General features: G+C 47.8%; 2 protein-coding genes across 7 annotated transcripts in view; one reads left to right on the top strand and one right to left on the bottom strand.

The window, feature by feature from the left end:
• The window catches only part of LOC102368993, a 37,795-nt gene that overhangs the window by 8,704 nt on the left and 1,136 nt on the right, over nucleotides 1–27,955 (top strand). For 3 of the 6 annotated variants that reach the window (XM_025192408.1, XM_025192411.1, XM_025192410.1), the window contains 6 exons: nucleotides 13,654–13,785; nucleotides 16,236–16,316; nucleotides 21,014–21,106; nucleotides 22,225–22,414; nucleotides 25,766–25,876; nucleotides 26,474–26,560. In XM_025192408.1, coding sequence (XP_025048193.1) covers nucleotides 13,654–13,785; nucleotides 16,236–16,316; nucleotides 21,014–21,106; nucleotides 22,225–22,414; nucleotides 25,766–25,876; nucleotides 26,474–26,560 — 694 coding nt within the window. Of the gene's footprint in view, nucleotides 1–9,109; nucleotides 9,341–13,653; nucleotides 13,786–16,235; nucleotides 16,317–21,013; nucleotides 21,107–22,224; nucleotides 22,415–25,765; nucleotides 25,877–26,473; nucleotides 26,561–27,955 lie in introns of those variants that run through there. The other 3 variants (XM_025192407.1, XM_025192409.1, XM_025192412.1) reach the window with 3 other exon arrangements.
• Nucleotides 28–8,956, bottom strand: LOC112548097 (heat shock 70 kDa protein 12A-like). The gene is given in 5 exon segments (XM_025192406.1): nucleotides 28–1,326; nucleotides 1,328–2,006; nucleotides 2,604–2,775; nucleotides 3,599–3,823; nucleotides 8,574–8,956. Coding segments are annotated over 5 exon segments (1,722 nt in total). The 5' UTR covers nucleotides 8,856–8,956; the 3' UTR covers nucleotides 28–962.

Below are 27,955 nucleotides of genomic sequence, written 5' to 3'. Positions count from 1 at the left end.
GAGACTGACTAGGTAGGAAGCCAAGCCAGTCCAGTACCTTTCAGACGCTGTTGCTCAGGCAGAAACAGCTCACAAAAGGGACAGAAAGGCTGCAGACAGTGGCTTATATGCTGTTTCTGTGTCCCTCACTGGCCATATTTTGCCCACATCTGCAATAAACCATAGTCTACATGCAAAAACAAAGGGAGGTACTGTTTAAGATAAGCTTTCAAACTTTTATTTATAGTAAATCAACCAAATATCTTTAAATCCAAGGTTTAGCAGCATTTAGCAAAGCACTTCAGTACACAGCATATCACTCTAGTGAAAAATATCCCAAGATATAATTCTAACACAGGGTTGTCAAACTTATTTGGCCCTGCTCTGCATGTAGCACATGGGACTGGTGTGGGTTGTGCACTGCCTGAGGTTCGTAGGCTGGACCTAGTGCTACAGGCAGCACAGTGAGTCATTCCAATCTATTACTCTTGCTTTTCTAACAGGGATGCATTATGGGGAATACAGCGAATATTGCAACTGGTAGAGAAGCTTAAATGTTAGGAAATATGATACTGCAAAATCACAGTATTAGAAGATACAACTGCAAGAAGTACATAGGGTGAAGGAGAACAGGTATGGTTTAGTATGGCACACCAGGTAGCAGGACCCATGGGGAGCACCCAATCCCAATTGGTGGGGCTGGAAGGGGGTGGTACCAACTCCCTGGTGTCCAAGCCAGGGGTGGGAGGGAATGATGTCTGATCCCTAAAACCCAATCCTGGCATGTGGGGCAGGGAGAGTGCGGTGTTGGGCCCAGGCCCTGGTCTGGCCCACAGATAGTCTGATCCAGCCCGCAGGGCCAAAAGTTTGAGAACAACTGAGATAAGTAATTTTACTTGACTACATCAACCATAGTAGCCTGAATATTCTAATTAAGGAGTCCCTTAGTCATCATCCCTACTACTTTGTGAACTGTGGATTCTTTACATTGTTAAAAAATCTATCATAACTGTCCAACTTTGATTGGAAGTCAGATTGGTAACTGTGGCCTTAAACTCTGTCAGCCCAAATTTAACATCCAGTCTCACCCGGCGCTTTCTCCCCAGCTCTGGGTTTGGCATTGGTACAGTACAGGAGCCAAGCATTTTCATCCCTTCCTCATCTATGTACTTTGCATCCTCCTTTTCTGTACAGTAGAACTGAATACACGTTCTTGTCTGATCTGGTTCCACAGGAGTGAAAGTGTAATGGGCAGCTTCATCTATCTTTACCAAATCCCCAATTCCTACCAATTCCATAAAGAGGTCTGTGCAGTACACATAATTATTGATTTGTGAGACTCTTTTTCCTTTCATCGTGGACAGCTGCATCAAATGCACGGGATACCGCTACTCCATATGTCCGTGCACTGATTCTTGAGGCAACAATTTGTGAATTGTGCCCAAACAAAACAGCCCCCTTAACAATGGCTGCCTGGGCTTCCATGGGACACAGGATAGAGTAGCGCTCACTGAATGTGTGGTAGATCTCATCTCTCAGAATAATGCTGGAGGCAAATCCCCCAACAAGCAAAATATACTGGATTGTAGCCATCTCGGGTTTCCTGAGGATTTCCTTCAAAGCACCAATGATTTTCCCAGTGCCGTACGCAAAAAAGCTCTTCATTTTCTCATACGTAATCATGATGATCCCATCATGCCAGTGAGTTCCTTCCATACCACTGAAGAAGAGAGAGATGTCTTGCTTCTGTTCAGCCACTCTTATTAGGTTGGAGTAGCAATGGAGGTAGACATCATCTCTACTAGAAGAACATTTTTGGAGGCCAAAGTTGTACATCATTTGATGGAATTCTGTTGGATATTTTTTTATGTATTCATCCCATATTCCTCCGTAGAATATTCCCCTCAGGAAGTCTTTGAAGTTTTCATCCACTGTGTTCCCTCCCCATCCACCTCCAGATGCCTTATGCAACTCCTTTAGGGTTTTACTCTGTTGGATTTCATGCACTGTGATGTCTATTGTACCCCCTAAACACCAAAGAATGAAAAAAGTTTGTTAACTTGTTTAAAAAAAAAAACCTCTTTGCCTTGATTTTTATCTGAAAAAAATTGAACTTTAGAAAAGTTTAAGCTCTTCTTTAAAAAAAAACCAAACAATCCACCCAACCTCCCACTTTTCAGACCTATGTCTCATAGCTAGTGCTTAAGAATTTGTTTAGATCCAGACCTTTTGCTGGGGGAATTTTGTTTCTATGGAGATGACGGACCTGATATTTCATCTCTTTTGCAGAACTTCTTGGGAGGACTGAAATTGGGGAAACCTGTTTAGATCAGGGTTTTGTTTGGCAGAGAAGTCTGGGAAACAAGATCCAGTCTGCACTTGGCCCATAAGTAGTCCAAGTGTTGTAGAGGGAGGCTGGAGCTTCTGGGGTACTAACCCCCAGGGATTATAGCAGTGGTTTATATGGCACTTTTCCACACCTGTGACTATTCTGCATTTAATGAGCAGTCTATGCATACATTTTGGAAAAGTGAGAACTGAATAAGTGTGTAACCACTTTTTATAGTGCTGAGACAACAGTTAAACAATGCTCGTTGCAGGCTGAAGGGGGAAAAAACCATTACCTCCACAATCAACGACAATGTACCGAGTCCCAGGTGACTCTTCAAACTTCTCTCTGTGGCTACCTTCTGCCACAAACCCATACTGAGGGAGCTGCTTGCACCAGACAAATGCAGCCTCTGGTTCCAAGCCAATGATGAGCTTCTCTGAAAACATGTCAGTGATAAGCCCCGCCTAAAATTACAAATTACTTAAAATTAAGTCAGGAATGGGTCTCAGATCTTTCCTTCCCACCTCTGAGACATAACTTGAACATAGGGCATGGACCAGACATTTCTACTTGCAAGAATGGGCATCCTGGATTAATGGTCTAAGGCAGGGGTCAGCAATGTGGGGTGGGGGAAGGGTGGGGATAGAGAACAGAGCCCTCTGCCACAAAGGTCCCCCAGCATCTTGCTGACTTAGGGCTCAGGGAGGGGCCCAGGCCAGGTCCATGTGGTACAGGGTCTCCCTCCCTCTTTCCCACCCCCCCATCAGCCCCAGTTCCCAGCACAGCAAAATGTGAGGCAAGGCAGCAGCCAGCAGCTGCAGCACAGCTGCCAAGAGGCTTGGTGCAGGGAGTGGGGGCAGTTTCCCTCCCATAGGGACTGGGCCCAGCCCCCACCCCCAGGACCCCACCTAGCAAGCTGTGGGAGGCTCTCATGGCAGGGGGCACCATTTCCCACCCCCTTCCCTCCCCAGCTGCTGCTGATAGTTGCAAGCTAGTGGGGGGGGGCACTCTGGCAGCCTCCTGGCAGGCAGGACCCCCTCCTCCCCCCTCCAAACAGTGCATATCTGTTCAGCTGGAAGATGCTCTAATATCTAGCACTTTGGGTAAAGTGCAATAGTTATAAGTAGCTTGAGAGCCCCCTCCTGTACTACCTTCCCCATCACCCTGTGGCGCAACGTTTTAAGAGTTTTAAAAGGAGGCTTGTTGACAGGATGAGAAATCCCTGCCCTCTGAGTGGTGCCAACTGTGGAGAATCTGAGGGGAGCAATCGAGCTGTTACTCCTTTACCTCTTTTGATGCCAATCTCATGAACTGTCTGGCAGAGGCATCCCATATGGCTGGAACAGTAACAACCCAAGTGACATCCTCCGGCTCACAGGCAGTTTGGAATGTGGCCTCCCCAATGGTTTTTAGGGCATGGTCCTTCATGTAACACAGACTCTTTGAGAAGACAGTCAGGGCAGGGAGCGTCCTTCCATTATCTGCTTCCAGCTCCATGTTGGAGGTGATTTTCTACAAGTGAAAAAAAGAAAATAGCAACAAATGATTAGGTAGTGCTTGGGGCCCTCAGAATGGACCATGGCCTCTTTGTGCTAAGCGTTGTGTCAAATGTGTAGCAGACTGGTGGCTCCTGCAGTCTTAAGTAGCCACAACGAGCCTGTAAAGGCTCAGGTACACTCTAAATCTCAAATAAGAGGGATGGGAAGGAGTCCCAGGCTCTTCACATCCAAGTTCATGTGCAGACTCAGGGTTTGCTTGATAAATAAATTGGAGAACGGGGACATAGCACAATGAAATTTAACAAAGCCAAATGAAGGTGCCACATCTAACGAAAAGAAATGTATGCATACAGAACTGGCGGTAACTGGTAATACTGTAGCATTGTTGAGAAGGATCAGGCGTTTGTGTGGTGTGAGGGAGACAGACGCATGAAGCCATGGTGAGTTGTAACCTGGCTCCCGCTGGGGACTGTCCAAATGTTATTACAGTCCACTTAGTACAGCCTGCCTAGTGGGTGCAAAGGACCAGGACTCTGATCACCAGGAATCTTAGTTTTCCGTTTGCCATGGAAAATCGCAGAAAAATGTGGTATCTGTGTTTTTCCACAACCTACCAAAAGCACAATGGCATTGTAGTGCTATTTTTTCTCTCTCATTTTTACTATGGTTTTTGCCTCTTGGCCAGTCAAGCAGCAGGAGCGCCGGGTGGGGGTACTGATTGGATGAGAGGCAAAAACCGCAGCAAGAATAAGAACAGAAATGGCACTGCTTGCCATGGGATGCTGCCGCGCTCTTGGTAGGTCACAAAAAGATGTGCCTTTTTGTAGTTTTTTAAACAGATTTTCTGCTTTTTTTCTCCACAGGAAACTAGACTCCCTAGTCCTTGCTCCACATCTCCCTTTATTTATAAGATAACAAAACATTATAAATGTGTAATAATAACTCAGAGCCCTTAAAACCATTTACAGTGCTATACCAACTAACTAATATGTATACCTAAAACTATGAATAGCTGTTTAAAGGTCAAGTCTTGTCCACTCACTTTTCCAGACCTTGTTGTAACCCAGGGGTGGGCAGAATATGGCCTGCAGGCCAGATCTGGCCCATGGTGGGTCTTTGTCCGGCCCATGGTGGGTCCCTCAGTCCTGCCTGGCCCAGGCATAGTCCAGCTGCAGCGGGTCCTGCCGCCCCCTGGGCACATGGCGGGCTGGGGCAGCCCCACAGCAGGACTGCCTTTTTAGGCAGCCCCAGGTGGCAGGTGGTTCTTTCTGGCTGCTGCTGCCACTGGCCCCAGGCCTGTGGTACTGGTGGGGACCCGCACTGCACACCCCTGACCTTGTACACCCTGTACCTGCTCCGAGCTCACCCACCCTCCTTCAGCAGCAGCAGCAGCATGGGACAGAAGCTGCTGATCAGTATGGGGTAAAAGCAGCTCCTCCCCCTAGCCACTACCAGCACTTCCTGTTGTAGCATCCTGGAGCCCATGCGGGGCTGTTCTGAATCTATGCCGTGTCACCGCTGCCTCTGGGCTACACAGCAGGGCAGTAGTGGCAGCACAGAGCAGACTCAGGGCAGCCCTGCACAGGCTCCAGGCGGCTACACCAGGAAGCGCTAGCAGTGGCAAGGAGGGGAGACCATTTTTACCTCACACTGAGCAGCTTCTGTCCCATGCCACCGCTGCTGAGCCTGGGTAGGCAAGCCTGGAGCAGGTGCAGGGCACACAGGGTCAAGGCTGTGCAGCATGGGTTCCTGCCAGTACCACGGGGCTGGGGCGAGTGGCGCCAGCAGCCAGAAGGAGCCGCCTGCTACCTGGGCTGCCTAGAGAGGTAGTCCTGCTGTAGGACCCCAGCCCACTGTGTGCCCAAGGCAGCAGGATGTGCCACAGGTGGGCAGCGTAAAGTGGGCCGGGTCTGGGCTGTGCCTGGGTTCCGGCTGATCCGCTCCAATGAGGGCACACTGTTGGCAGTGGTGCGGAGGTACCACAGGGCGCATGGGCTCTGGGCTGTTGCAGGGTGGGTGCTAACTGGCTCAGGAGGCGCATGCGAGGGGCTCCCATGTACACCCCACCATACCCACAAACCCTACAACCACACCTCCACACACAATCACACTTCTCACAAACACTACACCCATTCACACCCTCCCCCCCACACACCCCTCCACATGCCTCTGGGGGGAGCTCCATGCACTGCTACACTCGCGCACACATGCATCCACCCCCCTCCACAAACCACCCCATGCACACCTCCAGCCACCCTTCCCCCTCATGCACCCCACAACCCCCCACAAACCCCATACCCACATACCCCCACAAACCCCCCATACCCACCCACATCCACACACCCTCAACACCCCACATACACACATCTACAGCCCCCCACGTATCCTATGCCCGCCCACACTTACCCCTCACCCTTCCACACAACCCCCCACAACATACAAGAGTAAGACTGCATTTTGAGTTATTATGCAATCACCTTTATATACACAACAAAACACACACAAATCAAGGCAAAAATATTTTTTTTAGTAAAATTAAAATATGCTGTTGTCAATATTTGATTTTTAGTATATAATTTGTTTTTTCCAGTTCTAAGATGGCAAATTCTCCTTCCCAAAAGGAATACTCCTCGGGGCAAGGGGAAGGACTTCTGGTGGCAAAAGCGGGGGTTAGGGAGCAGGACTTCCAGTCCCAAGATGGCAACTAGGGGGCGGGACACCTGTCAATGTGTGGGGTTACCCTTGCAGCCCTGGACAGCTCACCAAAATTCCTTAAATGACCCTCCAGCCAAAATAATTGCCCACCCCTGTCCTAACCTCTTTAGAGCTCCTGCCTCTAACTGAGCCTTCTTTCTAACTTCCTTGAGGAGAATCATTTTCATGCTCTGCTCCTCTCCCTATCTTTAGTTGATCCTTTTTATATTGAGGTGAAAGATGTTGAACATGAACCCTATTTCTCTGGAGAATGCCTTTTGGAATCCTCCACTAAGTAGGAGCTAGGGGTGTTAAGAATATTATCAAAAAATAATTTTAGATAAATGCATGAATGAGTGAATGAATATGGTATCAAGCATACCCAGTCTACTGAGAAAGTAGCCTTGAGAACAAACAAACCATCTACAAGAAGATAAAGAGCAAGCAGACGCCTTGTTTCCCCTGTCTCAGGATGTTGTAAATCAAAAATTTGGCGAAAATTACTGGCGTCCCTCCCATAAGATCATCACATCCAGAGGCACCGCAACTGGCCATCATGACTGAAACTGAGCACCAGTGGATTGGCCTGTGTGTATGTGTGTGTGAGTATGAATGGTTTTAAATAAAGCATTGCTTTTCCCCACTTGATCTATGTGTGTCACTCAATAAAGATCTTGGTTGCTGAACCCATGCGTTGGTCTTTTGTCCAACAGGGGTGTTTGCTGTCTTTTGGACAGTTCCAAGCATTTGAGAACTCTTGAGCCAAAGTGGGTCCCCCCTGGCAGCAGCAGCTCTGGTAGTGGTTTAGTTCTGTGTCTAAAACTGATTTTTTTTTTTTTTGGCTGCTGAAGTTTAATGATCAAGCTCTATGATCACTCCATACTCGGAGCTTGGGGAAGAGAGGCACTAGAAGACAGGCCTCCTTGTCCTTGGAGCTGCTTTGATCAGGGAAAAAAAGATCAGGTTCATATGAGGAGCTTCTATTGAATATTTCTATTTTGTTCAGAGGCTAAACTGTCTGAAAAAAGAGGCTGCAGAGGGTTTGGGTCTGGTGTTTATACCTAGTTTTCATAGATTTCATAGACACTAGGCCTGGAAGAGACTTCAGAAGATCATTGAGTCCAGCCCCCTGCCCAAAGGGCAGGAAGTCAGCTGGGGTCATAGGATCCCAGCAAGATAAGCATCCAATTTACTCTTGAAGGTGTTCAATGTAGGTGCTTGAACCACATCCGATGGCAAGCTGTTCCAGACCTTGGGGGCTCGGACAGTAAAGAAATTCTTCCTTATGTCCAGCCTGAAATGGTCTTGCAGTAGTTTATAACTGTTCAACCTTGTCATCCCTTGGGGCGCTCTGGCGAACAAACATTCCCCCAGATACTGGTTGTCACCCCTGATAAACTTATAGGTGGCCATCAGATCACCCTTGAGCCTGTGCTTTTCCAGGCTAAAGAGCCTCATAGATCTCAGCCTGTCGTCCTAAGGTCTGTTTTCCTGACCTCTGATCATTCACGTGGCTCTTCTCTATTCTCTCTCAAGCTTCTCCACATCCTTTTTGACTTGGGCCCAAAACTGGATGCAGTACTCCAGCTGCGGCCTCACCAAGGCTGAGTACAAGGGGAGAATGGCATTTCGGGATTTGCTTGAGAAGCATCTATGGATGCAAGCCAGCATTTTGGTCACTTTACTAGCCGCAGCATCGCATTGCAGGCTCATGTTCATCTTGTGGTCAGTGATGACCCACAAGTCTCTTTCTTCTGTAGTACTAGCCAGCGTAGCACTGCCAAGCCTATAAGGATGCTGCAGGTTTTTCCTCCCAAGGTGGAGAACCTTGCATTTTTCAGTGTTAAACACCATCAGGTTTTTATCATCTAACCTCCTGGGCTAGAAAACAGATCAGCAATCTAAATCCTCCCTCCCTTCTCTGAAACTATTTATAGGTAGTTTATCAAATCACCCCTGTTTAATCAATCTACACATTTGCTCATCTTCCCTTATGAGCCAATTCCAGCAACTCCTATATCATAGTAAATGTTCTTGTTAATTGGCCACTGGATACAGCTCCCACTTACCTGGTTGTACAGCTTCATCTTGAAGTTCTGGAAGAAGTACCACTTGGGAGCTTCGCTGGAGGGCAATGTGTTGTACTTCATGACAGCATCATAACCAAACTTCTTAAATTCCTTCTTCTCATTAAAGAGAATGCATGTGGGGGTCTTCACAGTCTTGAACCCATGCTCCATGCCCCAAAACACCTGACGGATTTGGTCTACACATGACTCAAGGGCAAAGCAGTACCCACTGTAAGATGTACCAAAGTCAATGGCAATAATGAACAAAGACTTATCTGCCATGCTTATAACTTAAGAGGCAGAATGCAGTACAACCTGCTAGAACTGACTGCTGCAAAAGTGAAACAGCTTTGTCATTATTTTTGCAAAGCAAATTGCCTTTCACTACAGAAACTTCTTTCTGTTTTTTTGGTTGGGTGGCCAGCAGAATCTATTCCAGGAATAGGGCGGTGGAGGAATGGGTGGTACTTTCTGTAGTAGGGAGGAGACTAATTCTGTTCTCAGAAGAACCTACGCACACCAGGCACCCCTGCCTTCCCATCCTGTTTGTGCAAATGAGCAAGTACTATTCTTTGTTTTTGGAAGAGTTTCCCAGGTTTCTCTGAATCTGGTTCTACTCAGACCAGTTGTCTTCTGCTCCTCTTAATTGGGAGAGTCATTAGATGCTTTGTTAGAAGCATGAGCAGATTTGGAGGGAATACCAGGCCAGGAAGAGCTGAACAATTTAATGCTGGGGCACAGCCGCAATTTCAGATGGAGACGCGCAGGTATGTTGGATGGGGGCAGAACTCAGTGGATTATCACCAGGGATCTGGGTTTTCTGTTTGCCATGAAAAAGCATGGATCTTCTCCTTTAAAGAGCAAAATGCAGGGAACCACAGGTTTCCCCTTGCAGGCTGGCAGAGTTTCAGCCTGCAAAGGGCTGATTGGGCCTAGGGGTGCCGCATGCATATATACTCGTGCATATGCACATGGCAGCTAGGCATGGTGATTGAGAACAGCTCTCTGAGCTCTCTCTAGGTAAGTCTATGGGCATGGGGGCAGGAGTGTGAGCACACAAGTAATGCATTAGGCAGGTGGTGGGGTACATGCCCCCCCAGATGTCTGCACCCACAGTGGGGCGTGGGGCTGCAGCCTGACCGAACCAGCTCTAGACAGGAACCACCTCCACAGCCTAGCGGGTGGGACCCAGCATGGGGCGGAGTACCACACCACCCTGGCCACCAAGGTGAGGCACCTCCTGCCTGCCTGGCAGCATCAGGGGCACAAACTGTGCCACCACTGCTACTGCTACTGCTGTGCCTCCCCTTGGTGGTCATGGTGGTGTAGCTGGTCTGACCCAGCTGCAGCCCTACACCCTGCTGTGGGTGCAGAAATCTAGGGGTGCACATGCCCCACCCCAATGCATTGCCTGTGTCCCCCTCACCCCCCCCAACATGTCACCTGTGCTCTCACCCCCCATTCCCCTGGGGATGGAGCCTGGGGGCAGGGGCAACAGGTTGGGAGTGAGGGGCACATCAGGGCTGGGGGGATTGTAATTCAGGAGTGAGGGGCACTGGCAGGGCCAGGGGGGTCTGTGGGTCAGGAGTAAGGGGCACCAGCAGATCTGGGGGCGGCTGTGGCTTGGGGGTGAGGGGCAACACATGGGCAGGGGCAGGGCATCAGCATATCAGGGCTGCTCAGCATCACAAAGCAGTGGGGGTGGGGGGCAGCCACAGCTGAACCCATGTCCTGTGAAGCAAAGGGAGCAGGGAGAGCTCTGATTTATGCATGATAAAAAAAAAACAAAATTGAACGCCAAAATTTATAGGTATTTAGACTTTATTTTATTATAGTGATTGAGGCACTTGTAGGCTTCCAAAATGCTTTAAAATTGTAAACATGTCCATAAAACATTGTGTTCAACTGATGTCTGTTTATATAGCGGTGTTTTATTTTAATTGCAGAAAAATGTGGATTTTGGGGTTTTTAAATCTGAGAATTTGGGATTTTTATCAGAGAACCTGGGATTTTTAAATCGAGAAAACCAGGATCAGTGGTTATCATATTGTTTTTTGCAAAAGTGATTTTTTTTTTTTTTGGTGCATAAAATAGTTGTGAGGCACTGTAAAGTTCTTCCTACAGTGGGGGTTACATTTAAAGATACCATAAATCACTGGGTTTTGCTAACACTTGCAAATTTTGTTTAAGCATAAGGACCACAAAATTTTGTAACCAGAGCAACAAAGTTGTATATATTCTTGCCCGGGAAAAAAAATCTTAAAGGTGCATGGTTTTGCTCCATTTGGAAAATTACCATTTTTGCTAGAAGCATTTTCACTGAAAAAAAATACAGTTTTTCAACACACAGTGTGAAATGAGAATAGTTTTACTAGTTTACTAAACACTGATGAATTTAACTACTCCTGACCCTTGCTGTTAGTTGAGTTCCCTGCATGACTGCTTCAAGCACGCAGAGAAATGGAGACTGTAAACAGGGACGCATAAGTACAGGAGGTGAGAGTACTTGCTGGTTCTCTTCCAAAATATGTTGCTCACCTAAGGCTTAGAAGCACTGGGTCTGATCCTGCCTTTATTCAAAGAATTAGAGTTTTGATGCTGCTTTCAGTGGGTTTTGCATCCTGCTCAAAAGTGTAATGTGTGTTAAGCATACTTCTAAGCATAAGTATATGTCATGGAGAACCCCTACAGAAACTAATACAGAGAAATAACCACGTTAGTCTGAAGTCAGGCAGAGTGCAGGCACAGCAGGGTGGCACACTATAGACTAAATGAGTCAGAGAGGCTTTTGTAGATAACAAGCTACTTTGTCAGGACAGGCAAAGCATTTGAAAAGTAGGCTGTTGCCTACTAAAGCTTGTGCCCTTCTGAACCAATTAATCTCTGTGGTACAACCCATCCTTGCTTCTTAGGGACCCTAATGAATCACAGCTAAAGCTTTGATATATTCAACAGTATGACATAATTTTAATATGATGTTGAATTGCTGTGTAAGAACATCACTTCTTCACGCTGCAGCTCAACATGCCCAGGCTTGGGTGGGACAGCAAGCTGGGGAGAGGGGCGTTGCTCCTGTGCGTGTGAGGCAGGAGAATGGGACTGGGTAGGAATGGAAGGGAATAGGGGGAGATATTTTTTTTCTTTTCTGAAGATATTGAATGTGGGTTGGGAAGCCAGGCTGGCTTGGAGGGACACTCTTAGTCAGAGGCAAAGGAGTGGAAAGGTTTTTTGAAGGGGGGGGGGGGGGGGGGGGGGAGCTTGGAGGTAGGAGTTTGCTTTGTTGTACTTTCTTGTGTTAATATTTTATTCTGTTTCTATAATTTCATTTGTCTTTTACTGTAAGATGCTCTGAGTGTTTTTTGTTTGTTTGTTTTGGAAAGGGTGGTGTATAAATAAAAAAATAAATAATCATAAACAGAAGTAATAACAGCAGCTGGCAGTGTTACAGAACTGCAGGACTGAAAATAAATCTGCAAAAATGACTGTCCACCAAGCTGGGTATGGAGAATAGACTAGTAAGAAGCTGAGAATGTCTCTCAATGCCTGGGATGTGTAACTAACCCTAGGCTTGCCTTGAGCATCATTTGGTGACTGTGATATTTATTTTTATCTGTGCAGCCCTTTCAGCTAGCCTCCTCGCATGGGCAGCCCCAAAAAGGAGAAAAAAGAGTATAGAAAGCTTGAGGAGGAAAAAAGAGCCTTACAGGAAAAGTAGAGGATTTCCCCAGAGCTTATCTATCTGTGCCGTCAGTTGAGGCTTGTAGTTTTCACTTGTAATTTGTGACACTGTTGTGTAGGGGCAGATGGATTAGTCCAAATCTAAACTTCAGGAACTTGCAAAATTGAACCACACATTTGCCCAGAGCAGGCTTTGGAACTTCTGGTTTTGGCTCAGATGAAGGAAGACAGAAGCAAACAGAAAAAGAAAAAAGCCTTTATGCTGCCACATTCTCTTTCTTTCTGATTCTTCTCTAATTGGGAGTCTTGAAAATGACAAAAGTGTTCATATGAAATGAAAGGTGATTTGAGCAAATCAGACTTTTTTCCAAGCTCTCAAACAATTTTGAATAAAGTTTGTGTTTTCCAAGAGTTCTTATTCTACCTTGCCCAGGTTATCTGAGCCTGGTGATTACTGCCTTCTTGTATCACTCTGAAGGCTTTATACTTAGGGTGACCATATGTCCTGTGTTGACCAGGACAGTCCCGGAATTTATAGGCTGTCTCAGTCTCCTGGCCATTGGAGAAAATGAAAGCAAAAGTCCTGGACTGGGGAGAACCTGGGAGTCTTGTGTGTGTGTGTGTGTGTGTGTGTAGCTGTCAAGACACACAGAGGAGCATGATGCCTTCGTCACCAGAGCCAGGGCTGCGGGCTGAGGGTGCTGTGTGGTCTCTGTCTGCCTCCTGTTGACTCACGTCTCTGGAGCCGTCCCAGCACCTGCAGCCACATCCTGGACCTGCATCTCTGAGCTGGGGCAGGCTGAGCCAGCTGCTTCGCAGGCCCCATGCTAAGAGCCCAGCCCCATCCCAGTCACACCCTGCCGTAACTATGGAGGGGATTGTGAAGTCAGCATTTGCTGCGCTCATCCGGCCTGGAGGCACACAGCCAGGATGCAGCTGCAGGTGCTGGGATGGGTCCAGAGCCATGAGTCAGACAGAGCTCCTGGCCGGGGCCCCACCGCCAGCCCACAGCTCCAGTGAGAAAGGCACTGTGCTCTCTGTTCCAGCCCTGGCCTGGAGCACATACACGAGTGTGCGTGTGTGTGCGTGCCCACCTCCCCCACTGTACCTTCCCCATCCCAGATTTCCCTAAAATAACTATGGTCTCCCTGTTTATACTGCCACCCATCACTGTTGTAATCAGGGCACCTTCTACACAAAATTAGTAGCGTGAGTGGCATCCTAGTGGATTTAATGGAGTCTCTGGCTTTTTTCCCTTTGGGGGTAAAAATCCTATTTGGGCTTTTGTTTAAATTGCCTCTTTCAAAAAGGTTGATTCAGTGGAAGGGGATATCAGTGTTGTGAGCTTCTTCCTCATGGTGGAAAGGCAATGTCTGAGGGGTTTTCTGTCTTCTACCGATAGAAATGAACAAGTTGACTCGTACAACTGGCATTCACACAACAGAGGTGAAATTGAGGCTCCACCAACCAAGCACCCAAACTCAGGTGGAATGGAGATGAGACAAATGATGGCAGAAGTGGTAAACATAGTCAGGTTTGTTTGATGATCAGAAATTGTATTCTGCTGAATGCCCCATTTCTAGGGTCAAATTCAAATTCATAGTGGATCCCTGACATTCATACACTGGTCTTCTGCATTCCTCACCTTATTTGGCTGGAGGAACAACACAGGATCCCTGTTGTCTGCCAGGGCTCATCACTCTACCTTTGCACTGTTGCTTGGTTGATGACTGCTACAGAGCAAAAAGCAGGTGTGACTGTAGTGACAGCAGGCAGGCCTGGGCCAGCTTCAGTCTAACCTAGAATAAGTAATAAGATCAGTGAAGACACCAGCAGCACAGAATAGCAACTGGTGTATGAAACAGGGTTCCTTGAGGGACAGCCTGTGCCACCCTGTCTTCACTGCAGTTGTGACTTGTGTCACCCAGATGGGAGCAAGGGAGAGTTTTTAACCTTTCTTTGCCAGAGATGAAATCAAAGCTCAGGTTGACTGCTTGTGGAAAGAACTTCAGTATGTAAAGAGAAGCACTGGGTGAGTGTGAAGGGACAGGACTTGGTGACAAGGTAAAACTTTGTGATTCTGCAGCTCAAGGACCTGTGATGGAAAGCAAGTCTTGAAAGTTCCTGAGAAGGTTTTTCTTCCTTCAGGCTTGCAGAAAGCTCTTGGGTGTTGATACAAAAAACATTCACTTGCCCAATGGCTGAAGAGCTACTGTGTATGTACATAGAGCTCCTGAATGGACAGCCTGTGCCACTCTGTTTTTACTACAAGCATGACCTGAGCCAGCCAGATGGGAGCAAGGGAGAGTTTGCCTACATGTTCTCCAACGGTGGGGGGAATATGGGCCAGATCCAGCCTACTGAAAGATTTTGTGCAGCCTGTGGTGGGTCCCTTGGTCCCACCCAGCTCAGATGCAGGGGGGAGCCCAGGCTGTTGTGCCTTCAGCCAGTCCCACTGCCCCCAGGCGCACAGCAGGGCTGGGGAGGTGCAGCAGCCAGACGTTCTTCCTGGCAGCCCCAGCGGTGGCGGCTTCGTCCTGCTGCCACCACTGCCAGACCCAGCTGGAATCCAGGGGAGCAGCATCCAGGAGCAGGACAGGTGGGCACATGGGTGGGAATAGGACTGGGATCGCAGGGCCCTGGTCCTGCACTGGCACTGCCCCGTGATCCCAACCCCTGCCCTGCCTGCCCTTCTTGCCCTGCATGCCACTTCTCACCCACCCACAGCCCCGTCTCGAGCAAGCACAGAGCAGAGCCGTGATCCTCTGCCCACATGCCCCTGTGATGGGCACTGGTTCTGTGGGCAGGGGTGTGCGGAGAGCAGATCTCAGCTCTGCCCCTGGCCCAGCCCAGCATTGTCACCACTCTGCGATCCAGGGGTATCCAGGGGTCTCCACGGAAACCGGCGGGGATCTGCCCAGGCAGGGTGCATGGCCAGGCAGACAGGAAGCAGCCACTGAAGGAGTTTGGTGAGCTGTTGTGTGTGCGCATGCTGACCCAGCCTGTGGCAGCTCACCAAAACTCCCTGTGTGGCCTGCAGCCCCGTGTAAGTGTCCACCCCGTTCTAATGACATGCCTTTGCTTTCCCGGTAGACATATCCCTGAGAGACAGCTTATAGCTGAGGTCATGAGAGGTCTCTCACATGGCAAAGCGGAGCAATGACCTCTAAACCTGTGGGCTAATCAAGCTATATTTGTAACCATGTCTATTTTGACTCTCTTATTATTTTTCAGAAGAGTTAGCCAAGAATTTTTGGGAGAGGGCCTTAGCTTTTGCAGACTGTGCTACTTCAATTAATATTTGTTTTACCAACTCTAACCCTTTTTAACCTTTCTGTGCCTGACAGATGAAATCAAAGCTCAGTTTGACCACTTGTGGAAAGAACTTCAGTGTGTGAAGGAAGACATTAGGTGCGTGTGAAGGGACAGGACTTGATGACGATGTAAAATGTTGTGATTCTGCAGCTCAAGGACCTGTGATGGAAACCAAGTCTTGACAGTTCCTGAGGAGGTGTTTCTTCCTTCAGGTTTACAGAAAGCTCTTGGGTGTTTGTTACAAAAGCATTCACCTGCCCAGTGGCTGAAGAGCTACTGTGTATGTACTCAGGGCTCCCGGAGGGACAACCTGTACCACCCTGTCTTCACTGCAGTTGTGACCTGTGCCAGCCAGATGGGAGCAAGGAAATGTCTGCCTATACAACCTAGTCATACCTTTGCTTTCCAGGTAGACATATCCCTGAGAGAGAGCCAATAGCTGAGGTCATGAGAGGTCTCTCACATGGCAAGGCAGAGCAACAACCTCTAAGCCAGTGGGCTAATAAGATATATTTATAACCATGTCTATTTTGACTCTTTTGTTATCTTGCCAAGATAACAGTTAGCCAAGAATTTTAAGGAGAGGGCCTTAGCTTTTGCAGACTGTGCACTTTGAATTAATATTTGTTTACCAACTCTAACCCTTTTTTACCATTCTGTGCCTGACAGATCAAAGCCTGACAGACATGAAATCAAAGCTCAGTTTGACCACTTGCCTGAAGAACTTCAGTGTGTGACGGGAAGTGCTAGGTGAGTGTGAAGGGACAGGACTTGATGACTGAGAAAAACTCTAATTCTGCAGCTCAAGGATGCATGATGAAAACTAAGCCTTGAAAATTCCTGAGGAGGTTTTTTTATTCCCCTACAAACTTAAAGAATGCTCTTGGGTGTTGATATTAAAAGCATTCACCTGCCCAGTGGCTGAAGAGCTGCATTGGCACAGAGCAATCATAGAATCATAAAAAGTGAGGGTTGGAAGGGACCTCAAGAGGTCATCTAGTCCAACCTTCTGCTCAAAGCAGGACTGGCCCCAACCAAATCATCCCAAAGCTTTGTCTAGCCAGATTTTGAAAAGCCTCAAGGCTGGAGCTTCCACCACACCTCTGGGTAACCTCTCTAGGTAACCTGTTTCAGTGTTTTACTACCCTCCTAGTGAGAAAATTCATCCTAATATCTAACCTAAACTTCCCTTGCTGCAACTTGGGACCATTGCTCCTTGTTCTGTCATCTGTCACCACTGAGAACAGTCCAGTTCCATCCTCTTTGGAACCCCCCTTCAGGTAGTTGAAGACTGCTATCAAATCCCCTCTCAGGCTCCTATTCTCTAGACTAAATAAGCCCGATTCCCCCAGTCTTTCCTCATAAGTCATGTCCTCCCCCCCAAGCCCCATCGCCATTTTTTGTCACCCTCTGCTGGACTCTCTTCAATTTGTCCACATCCTTTCTGTAGTGGGAGGCCTAAAACTGAACACAGTACTCCAGATGTGGCCTCACCAGTGCGGAATAAAAGGGAATAATCACTTCCCTTGACCTACTGGCAGCACACCTATCAATGTAGCTCAGTATGCCATTAGCCTTCTTGGCAAAAAGGGCACACTGCTGGCTCATATTCACCTTACTTTCTACTGTGACCGTCCGGGTCCTTTTCTGCAGAGCTGCTGCCCAGCCCATCAGCCCTCAGCCTGTACTGGTGTGTGGGATTGTTCCATCAAAGTGCAACACTTTGTACTTGTCCTTGTTGAATCTCATGAGCTTCCTTTTGGCCCAGTCCTCCAATTTGTCTAGGTCACTCTGAATCCTAGCCCTACCCTCCAGTGTATCTACTACTCCCCACAGCTAGGTGTCATCTGGACACTTGCTGAAGGTGCACTCTATTCCACCTTCCAGGTCATTGATGAAGACATTGAACAAAACCAGCCCCAGGACTGACCCCCTGGGGCTGCCACACGGGTGGGCAAAATGCGGCCCGCAGGCCTCATGCGGCCCACCAGGCGATTCTATCCGGCCTGCAGGGCCCCTAAAAAATTTAGAAAATTAATATTTATCTGCCCCTGGCTGCCTGTCATGTGGCCCTCGATGGCTTGCCAAAACTCAGTAAGCAGCCCTCCGCCCGAAAAAATTGCCCACCCCTGGGATGCCAACTAAACATTGAGGCATTGGTTACTACTGTCTGAACCCAATGCTCCAGCCAGTTTTCTGTCCACCTTACAGTCCATTCATCCAGCCCATATTTCCTTAGCTTGCCTGCGAGAATGCTGTGGGAGACAGTATCAAAAGCCTTGCTAAAATCAAGGTACACCACATCCACCAGTCTCCCTGCTTCCACAAAGCCACTCATTTCATTATAGAAGGCAATCAGGTTGGTCAGGCATGACTTGCCCTTAGTGAAGCTGACTGTTCCTAATCACCCTCTAAGGAAATGGAGCTCCATTTCTTCTGCTTGACCTCAGCCTCCCATGTTGGGCCTTTGGATTGCCACTATCTTCAGTTAGTCCTTCAGGGTAAATATGTCAATTCTATACTCCATTAGCACCTTACTAGGTATCCTGGAATTATGCAAGTTATGACATAGCATGGTGGCTTTCCATAGCAAACAATTTGCTGAATATATAATGATCCCATAAGCAGCAGCCACACATCCTGACTAAGAAAAGGCAAGTGGTAAATTGTCCTTTGGCAGAAACTGTGCATAGCTATAGTGGTAGACAAGGTTCTTTGGGTGATATCTTTTATTAGACCAACTTAAATAGTTGGAAAAAAAATTTAAACAAGCTATAGTGGTAGCATGTGCTGCTCCTGGGACTATAGGAAAGTGAGAGTCTTGTATTTCCTAGGCATGGCCTTCTAATAGCTACTCCCAGGGTGGTACTGGCAAGCTCAGAGAGGCCATCTGGGCTGCTGGTGAGAGTGGCAGGGTGTTAAGTCACTGCAGGGGTAGAAAAGGGGTGGTAGCTTTAAAATGTAACTTAAAATAAATGCCAGGGATAAAATGGAACAGTGAAGTCCGAAAAATTAAGAGCAGTGATGAATCAGATTCAACTAGCTCAGTTGCAGCAAGCACTCAGGTAATTTTCTGAGTTTTATCTGAGTCCCACACAAATTGGCTGGAAATCCATTGAGATCAGGCTCTACTGGGAAATTTCCCTTACTGGTCAAATATTGATTGCAGTGAAAGCAGCCTCTCTCTAGGTATTTCATAGCTTCCAAATGTGATCAGAGTAAGGAACTACAGAAAAAGCCAAGGATGAAACTGGAGGAGGAATGAAATAGCTAAAGGAACTTTTGTAAACCTTCTTTCTTTCAAAGTCTTTTCTAGTTTTACATGCAGTTGACATGGGCCAAAGCTTCAGATTGTTTCTAGAATCTAATGGATGATATAGCAGCTCAACCAAAGTTCAGGTTTTTCTTCAAATTCAGGTCACTTAAGGGCCAGGGCTTAAGTTCAGCCTGTTCTAGGAGGTGGTTATAAAGTCACAATCCAAATCTGGCTTCAAATTTCCCCAGTTTTTCACTATTTTTTCATGTATCCAGATTAGTTTCTTTCATCTCCAGAGCCAGAGTTGGGCAATAGTATCACACTCTGTGGGAGAGACAAGCAGTGGCTGACAATCCTTCCAAATAAATTTCTCACCTAAAACTTGGCAATGCTGGACCTGACCCTGCCTTATTAAAGTGGTTTTGGCTGCTTGCAGATGTTAAAAAAAACATGCCCCCTACCAGAAGAAGCAGCACATTACTTCAGTCTGGCTCTGCAGTGTCTATATAGATTGGGTGCTTCAGCAGGGCTTTTTGGCACTTTTAGCTAAAGCTGATTCAATCAGCTATTAGATAAAAGCACTAAAACAGCCCCACTAAAGCACCCAGTCTTTACAGACATAGAGTGACCTGGGCTGAAGTAACATGCTGTCTCTTCTGGGTGTGCACGGGGCTCAGCATGGAAACCTGCCAGGCTTAAAATGCCATTTGTGTGTTTGTTTTTTATATCTGCAAGCACCCTTAGAGTTGATGCTCCTGTCCAGAGGTGCTGGATGAGACCTGCAGATTACAATGCACTTAGGTACAGTCCTAAACAAAAAGAACCCCTGCAGAAGCTAATCACATCTATTATATAGCTTTAGTATATTCAGCCAAGTGGCAAATAACTGTACCATGACATTGCACTAATACTAGGTTTACCACATTCTAAGGCAAGCCCTCCCTTCCCCCCCCAATTTAATGTGGGGGAAAATGCTCCTTGTCTTAGAATGATGTACAGGGGGGCAGGTGGCTGCTATGACTTGGACTTCAGCCCCTACCTGGGGTTCAGGCCATAGCCACAGCTGCTGCCTACTCCCCCACTTCCTCTGCACCCTGCCATCTCCCCCTGCAGCCTCTTCCCTCCCATCTCCTCCCACCGCATAGTCTCTGCTCTCCCACTTGCCCCTCTCCCTTCCCCACTTACCTTTGCTTCATGCACACTGCAGCCTGGAGCCCAGCCTAATCCCACAGCAGCAGCAAACAACCCACACAAGCTGCTATGGGTGCTGAACTAGGGCCATGCTCAGTGCCTACCCCAGGCTAGAGTGGGGACAGAGCCTGCTGGCACAGACCAGGCAGTGGGGAGGGAGGTGCAGAGAGAGAGCAGAGGCTGAGGTAGGTGAGGTAGCATAGGATGGGAGAAACAGGGAACCCAAGGCTGCAGGGGGGCAGAGGAGGCAAGGGCTTAGGCACAAGCAGGGGGAAGCTGTTTGACCTTCCCACACTACCTGCCTCTCCACTGCCTGCACCCCTGCAGCACTGGGGGAATGGATTTAAGATAACCCCCCAATAATTAGATTCGATACATAGAAAATTGCAACAAATTTATAAATTCATGTACAGAATCTAATTAGTGGGAGATTGTCTTAAATTCAGGGTCATCTTAGATTCGAGTAAATTTGTAAGAACACCACTACTCGACACTAGTTCTGTGGTTCTCAACCTTTTTTTGACTTAAGCCACCCCTCCAAAATTTCTGTGAATTGAGTGGCACCCAGCTGCAAAAACTAATTTATATATTACAGCACTTATTTGCAGAGAGGCTAGGCAGTAGGGGTGAGGGATCTGTCAGGCAAGGACAAGACCTGAGCCTACACTTCTCTGCTTATCTCCTCACACCTTACTTATCTCGTTACACCTCACAGCACCCCTCAAAGGATCTGTCAGCACCCCAGGGTGCCCCAGCACCCTGGTTGAGAATCACTGCTGTTGCTCAAACTGACTGCAGGTGGTCAGAGCAGCTGGTGGCGTCGCAGCATTTCACGCTAAATATACATGTGTGTCAGTCACTGTCCTGCAAGCTGCATATGTAGAATGGACTGGCAAAAAGCTAGGGCTGTCTTTTAACTCCTTGGATGAGTAGCTATCCCTAGTCTTGTCATGGGCATAATTTGATGACCAGTAATTTTTTTCCTACACATCTCTTTCAGCCAATGTTTCATCACGGTCAGCCGAGAAAAATGTCATGAGAAGGAGGAAGAGTATAGAAAGCTGAAGGAGGAAAACAAAGCCTTACAGGAAAAGTAGGAGGATTTATAAACATTTCCTCCAAAGCGTCTCTCTATGCCAATGGTTCTTGCTTCCCCTAGTGGTATAACCCCCTCTGTATCTTTAAAACCCCACAGGACCTTTCCCAGATTCCTAGCCCCTTAAAAAGGGTGTGTGTGCTACTGGAGGCTGTGACATGGTTACCCAGGGAAATAAAGCAAGTGCTGTTCTGCTCACATTAGCTGCCACCTGTAGAATAATAATGTGAGAGTGGTACCATATTTTCCTTCACACAACCTGCCCATTTTCCCCAAAACCACTTGGAGAAAATTGAAGTGTACATTTATATACAAGGAAAAGGGCTTCACTTGGCCCTGAGCATTTGGTGGGGGAAGGGAGATGTGGAATGGCTGCAACATTACTTGCCTCCATTCTGAGGACTATGGCAATGAACACTGCCTTTACTCTCTCTCCCCTGCCACCACCAAATTTCCAGACATGTAAAAAGCACCCCCACCCCCAACTGCATGCTGGCACCTGGGCCATGTGCTAGATTGGACCTGATGTGCTGAGTCCAGAACCATGCACTCACTGTGGGACTGCATGACATGTCTGACCCAGCGTGTAGCTCCAGAGCCAGTGTGAAGTCCTGGACTTTGCATGCAGCTCCAGGGCCAGCAGCATGGTCAGATCCATTCCACCATCCTAGAGCTGGCTTGCTGGATTGGACCTCAACACATATCCCCAGGGGCCAGCACACAGGTTTAGGCTGGTGCATGGTCCCCAGCCCTGGAGCCTACAAACCTCAAAAACTTACCCATACTACTCCAAGGTAAGATTTTTTTTTTTGTCTTTCTTGGGGCCTTTCAAAAATAAGGTATGTGTTATATCTGGGGGTGTGTTGTATGGGAGAATATATGATTTCCAACCCCCACCCCTGTCAGGGGGAAAAAAAACCTGGCAAACCAGGATACTTGCCTATCAGGGGAGTGTCAGGTTCTGGGGAATGCACAGTCAAGACAGAAGTTACATAGTGTTTCATGAAGTCCTTCAGGGCAGTTATTTATCACCAGGCATTTATTAGTTACTGTTCATTTATGTCTAGCACTTTGCGACATGTATACACACTTTTCTAACCCTACTTTGGCCTTAGATTTCAGTCAGTCTTGGCCAAGACCGTGAGAAGTCACAGGTCCTCTGAGGACCTGAATGACCCAAGTCGAGAGTCGGCTGTGTTGGAGAGAGATCACATGCTTCAGACACAAGAGTGGGCAAAAGCCAAATATGCCACAAGCAGCTCCTTCTTTCCTTTGAGGAATACCAATAGCGGGACCATAATTCAGGTTTGTTCATCTTCATATCATAGAACTGCAATATGCAAATGTGGACTAAGTGGTAGCATTGCAGGCCATCAGGCTGGGTCAGAGCATTTCATACTTTCATTCTCAGGTAAGATATTCAGTTGCAACTTCTTGTTTTCCAGCCCAGAGAGATGAAGCTATGAGCGTGCTGGACTCTTCTGGTATTCCAAACAACAAGTGCAGTTCTTAGTCCCGTATCTCCCACCAAGCAGGTGTCAGCCCGGCATGGTGCAGCATGTAGTCTGGCTTCCTTCCTTTAGGCCTTAATAGCAGATGAGGCTTTCTTTAAACAGGTAGAAGAATTTTCCTGATCACAGGCACTGGCTCTCATGGGGGACTTCAATCACCCTGACATCTGTTGGGAGGGCAATACAGCAGTGCACAGGCAATACAATAAGTTTTGGAGAATGTTGGGGACAACTTCCTGGTGCAAGTGCTGAGAGGCCAACTAGGGGCTGTGCTCTTCTTGTTGACCTGCTGCTCATGAACAGGGAAGAATTGGTGGGGGATGTACTAGTAGTAACTTGAACAGGAGCAACCACAAGATGACATAGTTCAGGATCCTGAGGAAATGAAGAAAGGAGAGCAACAGAGTTAGGACCCTGGACTTCAGAAAAGCAGACTTGGACTCACTCATGGAACTGACAGGCAGGATCCCCCAGGACACCAGTCTGAGGGGGAGAGGAGTCCAGGAGAGCTGGCTGGACTTTAGAGAAAACACAAAAACAAACCATCCCAATGTGCGGGAAGACTAGCAAGTGTGGCAGAATCATAGAATCGTAGAAAGTTAGGGTTGGAAGGGACCTCAAGAGGTTATCTAATCTAACCCCCTGCTCAAAGCAGGACTATCCCCAGCTAGATCATTCCAGCCAGGCCTTTGTCGAGCCAGGCTGTAAAACCTCCAAGGATGGAAATTCCACTTACACATGCAAAAGACCAACATGGCTTAGCAGGGAACTCTTCAATAATCTAAAACACAAAAAAGAATCTTAGAAGAAGTGGAAACTTGTACAACCAACTAGGAAGGAGTATAAGAGTATTGCTTGGGAATGCAGGGATGAAATTAGGAAGCCCAAAGCACAACTGGAGTTGCAGCTAGCAGGGTATGTGAAGGGTAACAAGAAGGGATTCTACAAATATGTCAGCAACAAGAGAGAGAGCAGGGAAAGTGTGAGTCCTTTACTTAATGGGGGAGGCAACCTAGAGACAGAGAATGCAGAAAAGGCTGAAGTGTTCAATGCCTTTTTCACCTTGGTCTTCACAAGTAAGGTCAACTTCCAGACTACTGCACCAGGCAGCACAGTTTGAGGAGAAGGTGAGCAGCCAACAGTGGCAAAAAACAGATTAGGAACTCTTTAGAAAAGCTAGATGTGTACAAGTTCATGGGGCCAGACAGAATGAACCCAGGGTGCTGAGGGAGTTAACTGATGTGATTGCAGAACTGCTGGCCATCATCTTTGAAAACTCCTAGTGATCGGGAGAGGTCTCAGATGATTGAAAAAGGGCAAATACAGAGCCCATATTTAAGAAACAGAAGAAAGAGGATCCAGGAAACTACAGACCAGTCAACCTCAAAGCAGTCCCTGGAAAAAAAACATGGAACCAGGTCCTCAAGGAATCCATTTCTAAGCACTTGGAGAAGAAGGTGATTAGGAACAGTCAGCATGGATTCACCAATGGCAAGTTATGCCTAACCAACCTGATTGCCTTCGATGATGAGATGAGTGGCTCTGTGGATGCAGGGAGACCAGTGGATGTGGTGTACCTTGACTTTAGCCAAGTTTTTGATAAAATCCAGGACATTCTCAAAAGCAAGCTAAGGAAGTATGGGTTGAATGAATAGACTATAAGGTAGATAGAAAAAACTGGCTGGGTCATCAGACTCAGAGGGTAGTAGTCAATGGCTCAATGTCTAGTTGGAAGCTGGTATCAAATGGAGTGCCCCAGGGGTCAGTCCTGGGGCTGGTTTTGTTCAATATTTTCATCAGTGACCTGGAAGATGGCATAGAGTGCACCCTCATAAGTTTTCAGATGACACTAAGCTGGGGGGAGTAGTAGATACGCTGGAGATTAGGGCTAGGATTCAGAGAGACCTTGACAATTTGGAGGATTGGACCAAAAGAAATCTCATAAGGTGCAAAGACCTGCACTTAGGATGGAATAATCCCATACACCGCTACAGGCTGGGAACCAACTGGCTAAGTAGCAGCTCTGTTGAAAACGACCTGGGGGTTAAGGTGGACAATGAGCTAAATATGAGCCAACTGTGTGCCCTTGTTGCAAACATAGCTAATGGCATACTGGTCTGCATTGGTAGGAGTGTTGCCAGCAGATCAAAGGAAGTGATTCTTTCTCTCTATTCAGCACTGGTGAGGCCACATCTGGAGTACTGTGTCCAGTTTTGCACACCCCCCCCCCCCCCCCCAGGATGTGGACAAGTGGGAGGGAGTCCAGCAGAAGGCAACAAAAACAGTGATAGGGCTGTGGCACATGGCTTCTGAGGAGAGGCTGAGGGAACTGGGCTTATTTAGTCTGAAGAAGAGAAGACTGAGGAGGATTTACAAGTATGTCAGCAACAAGAGGGAAAGTGTGAGTCCTTTACTGAATGGGAAGGTAACCTAGTGACAGTGTGCAGAAAGGCAGCTTCAACTACCTGAAGGGGGTTCCAAAGAGGATGGAGCTGGACTGCTCTCAGTGGTAGCAGATGACAGAATAAAGAGCAATGGTCTCAAGTTGCAGCAAGAGAAGTTTAGGTTAGATATTAGGAAAAACTCTCTCACTAGGGGGATAGTAAAACACTGGAACAGGTTACTCAGACAGGTTATGGACTCTCCATCTTTGGAAGATTTTTTAAGACTTGGACAGACAAAGCCTTGACTGGGCCAGTTTGGTTGGGGCTGCCCCTGCTTGGAGCAGGGGGTTGGACTACATGGCTTCCTTAGGTCCCTTCCAGCCCTCATGTCCTATAATTCTGTGATTCGGTGCTCTATACCGATAACTCAGGGAGCTGATTTTGAACGCTAACTTTCTGTTCCAGTGCTGAGTGCTCTAGGGGAAAATTACCATTGTAAAAGAGGATAGAAGAGATTCACAGAAATGGGGTGAGTGCTGTCAGAGATAGGTCCCCACTGGCACTCAGTGCATCAAGTCTTCACCTATATCTTAGTTAATTGAGGGCTTTAGCATTTCAGTCACCTTGAATCCACACAAGTAAACTTACAATCAGCTGACCTCTCTGATGTAGATGAGGTTCAAATCTTGTACATTAATCTACACCATGCTTCTAGCCTAATTGCCCTTGCTATTCACTGTGGTATTATGTTTGCTCTGTAGATGGTGTTTTCCAAATGTGAAGAAAATATTAAAAATAAGTTGGCTCGAATCTCCAGCTTCCTTCAGTGTCCTGCTCTGACTGAAGCCAGTGGCGCCACCAGCAGCAAACAGGTATTTAATATGAGAGCAGAGCAGAGCTCTGCTTGCTGCAGCCTGACTCAGACACCAGGTAGCATGGCTGTGTCTGCCAGCCCTCTAGCATTTCATCCTCACTAGGGAGATTTTACTGAGGTGTCTCCCTGTTAAAACTAGTTCACCTTCACCAGCTGGATGTTCGGATGCAGACAGGCAGTTTCTAGTGGAAACAGTTGTGAGCTGTGAAGGGCAGGCAGCAGGGAGGGGAGAGCTGTTATTGGGGTGACAGGAGACTGGACCCAACTAAGATGTGTCATGTGACTGAGGGTGCAAGAGCAGGACTCTTGGACCTAATTTTAAACTAGCTGCACAGAGCTCTAGGGCAGTCTAATTTGCCATGACTTCTGTGACTGCAGGAGAGCCATAAACTGGGAGTTTAGATCCCACTGTCACTGGAAGGTGCTTACCAGCACAGCCTTCCTAACCCTTTCTCTCTATTTGGGTGCTTGCCCAAGTCCTTGCAAGTAGAAGTTGTCCCATCACCACTGGAAACACATCCCTTTAACAGGGTCAACAGTCAGGAAATATATTATCCCTATTTCACTTCATCTGCTTTGTTCCTTTGGTTTGTAGACCTCTGAGCTGGTAAGAGAGATAAGGAATCACCTTAGAAATCTCTATTTTAACTACTCAGAAGCCATATACAGACAATGGGGTGAGGTGAGTAAAAACAAAGCCTGAAGAAGGGGAGGGGGACCCGTTTTCACCCATCTCTGAAACTCCAAGAGTCTTGTGTCCTGTATGTTCCTTTCCAACTCTTCCTTGGGGAAGAGGTTCTCCGATCCCCAAGAATACACTTACCCATCTCTACTTTCCTCTATCTCCTTTAAAAGCTTCATGTTGGGAAAAGCTGAGCTGAGAAGCTCTAAATCAGGGGTCAACAATGTTTTTGGGCAGAGTGCCAAAAAACCCACATCCTCAACTTGTAAGATGTTGGGGTGCCAGCGGTGAATGGTGGGGGAGCTGTGAGGGGCCCAATTCTTGTTGTGGCAGCACAGTCCCAGCCCCTTCCCCGCCACCCACCCCAAGGCATGCATGCACCCACCACCAGCAACAAGGTAGGCTGGGGCTTCGCAGACCCTGGTGCAGCTGCGTGCAACCTCCCGGCTGCCTGCCACAGCCAACCCAGGCTCTGAGCAGGCCCTTGCAGCTGGCCACAGAGCTCAGGCGGCTTCTCCAGCAAGCGTTCATCTGCTGCCAGCAGTGAACTGGGCCGGATCTCCATGAACCCTCCTGTAGCTGCTCACAGCAGCCTGCAGCTGCATGCCAGTAGCTCAGGCTCCATGGCCACTGGCAGGGGCCTGCCCAGAGCCCAGGCCAGTTGTGGCATACCAAGCAAAATGGCTTCATATGCCACACTCTGGCACCCAGGGCAGGGGTCACTGACCCCTACTCTACATGTTCCTCCCTTGGCCCCTATTAATGCGAGTACAGGCTTCAGAAAGGCAGCTAGCGATAGTCTTCTGAGAGCAGGATATATACTCTGATGCTTTGCATAGGACTGTGACAGTGGGTGGGTGGAACTCTTCTAGCAACAGTGATCCAGGTCTCTGATACTCCAGCTACCTGCAGCTGAGGTGGCATTTCCTACAGCTCAGCCTTGTCCAGCCTTCTGCAGAGCTCTGAGTCAGTGTAAGGGGAGAAAAAGCATCCCCTGGCAGACCACGGAGCATGAGGAGCTGGCATGGAGAGCTGTGCGAAATGCTCTGCCAGTGCAACAGGTGCTCTATCGCTGGGGACTCACTCGGCCCCCCAAGTGCCCAAGGGAGCTCTGCGATGAGCCCGAGTCAGTGACACATGTGCTATGGGACTGCTTTTACGTGCAAAGGGTGTGGGGGAAGGTGACTACCTATTTGAAGGATACGGGAAGGGGAACGGGGGTCACTTCCAGAAATGTTCTCTATGGTTTATCAGAGGGGACGGATGGGACATGGGGGGTGAGGGTTTTAATCACATGCACCAAAGTAGCACTTTGGAAAGTACGCTCCTTGTTGGCTCTAAAGGGGTGGTGCTTTTCCACGACGGAGTGTCTGCAGTTAGGAATGCATGAGCTGC

The sequence above is a fragment of the Alligator sinensis genome, unplaced genomic scaffold, assembly GCF_000455745.1.
Source record: "Alligator sinensis unplaced genomic scaffold, ASM45574v1 scaffold1081_1, whole genome shotgun sequence".
NCBI classification, from domain to species: Eukaryota; Metazoa; Chordata; order Crocodylia; family Alligatoridae; genus Alligator; species Alligator sinensis.
Note: the sequence above shows the minus strand (reverse complement) of the source record. Positions and strands in the feature narration are given on the sequence as shown.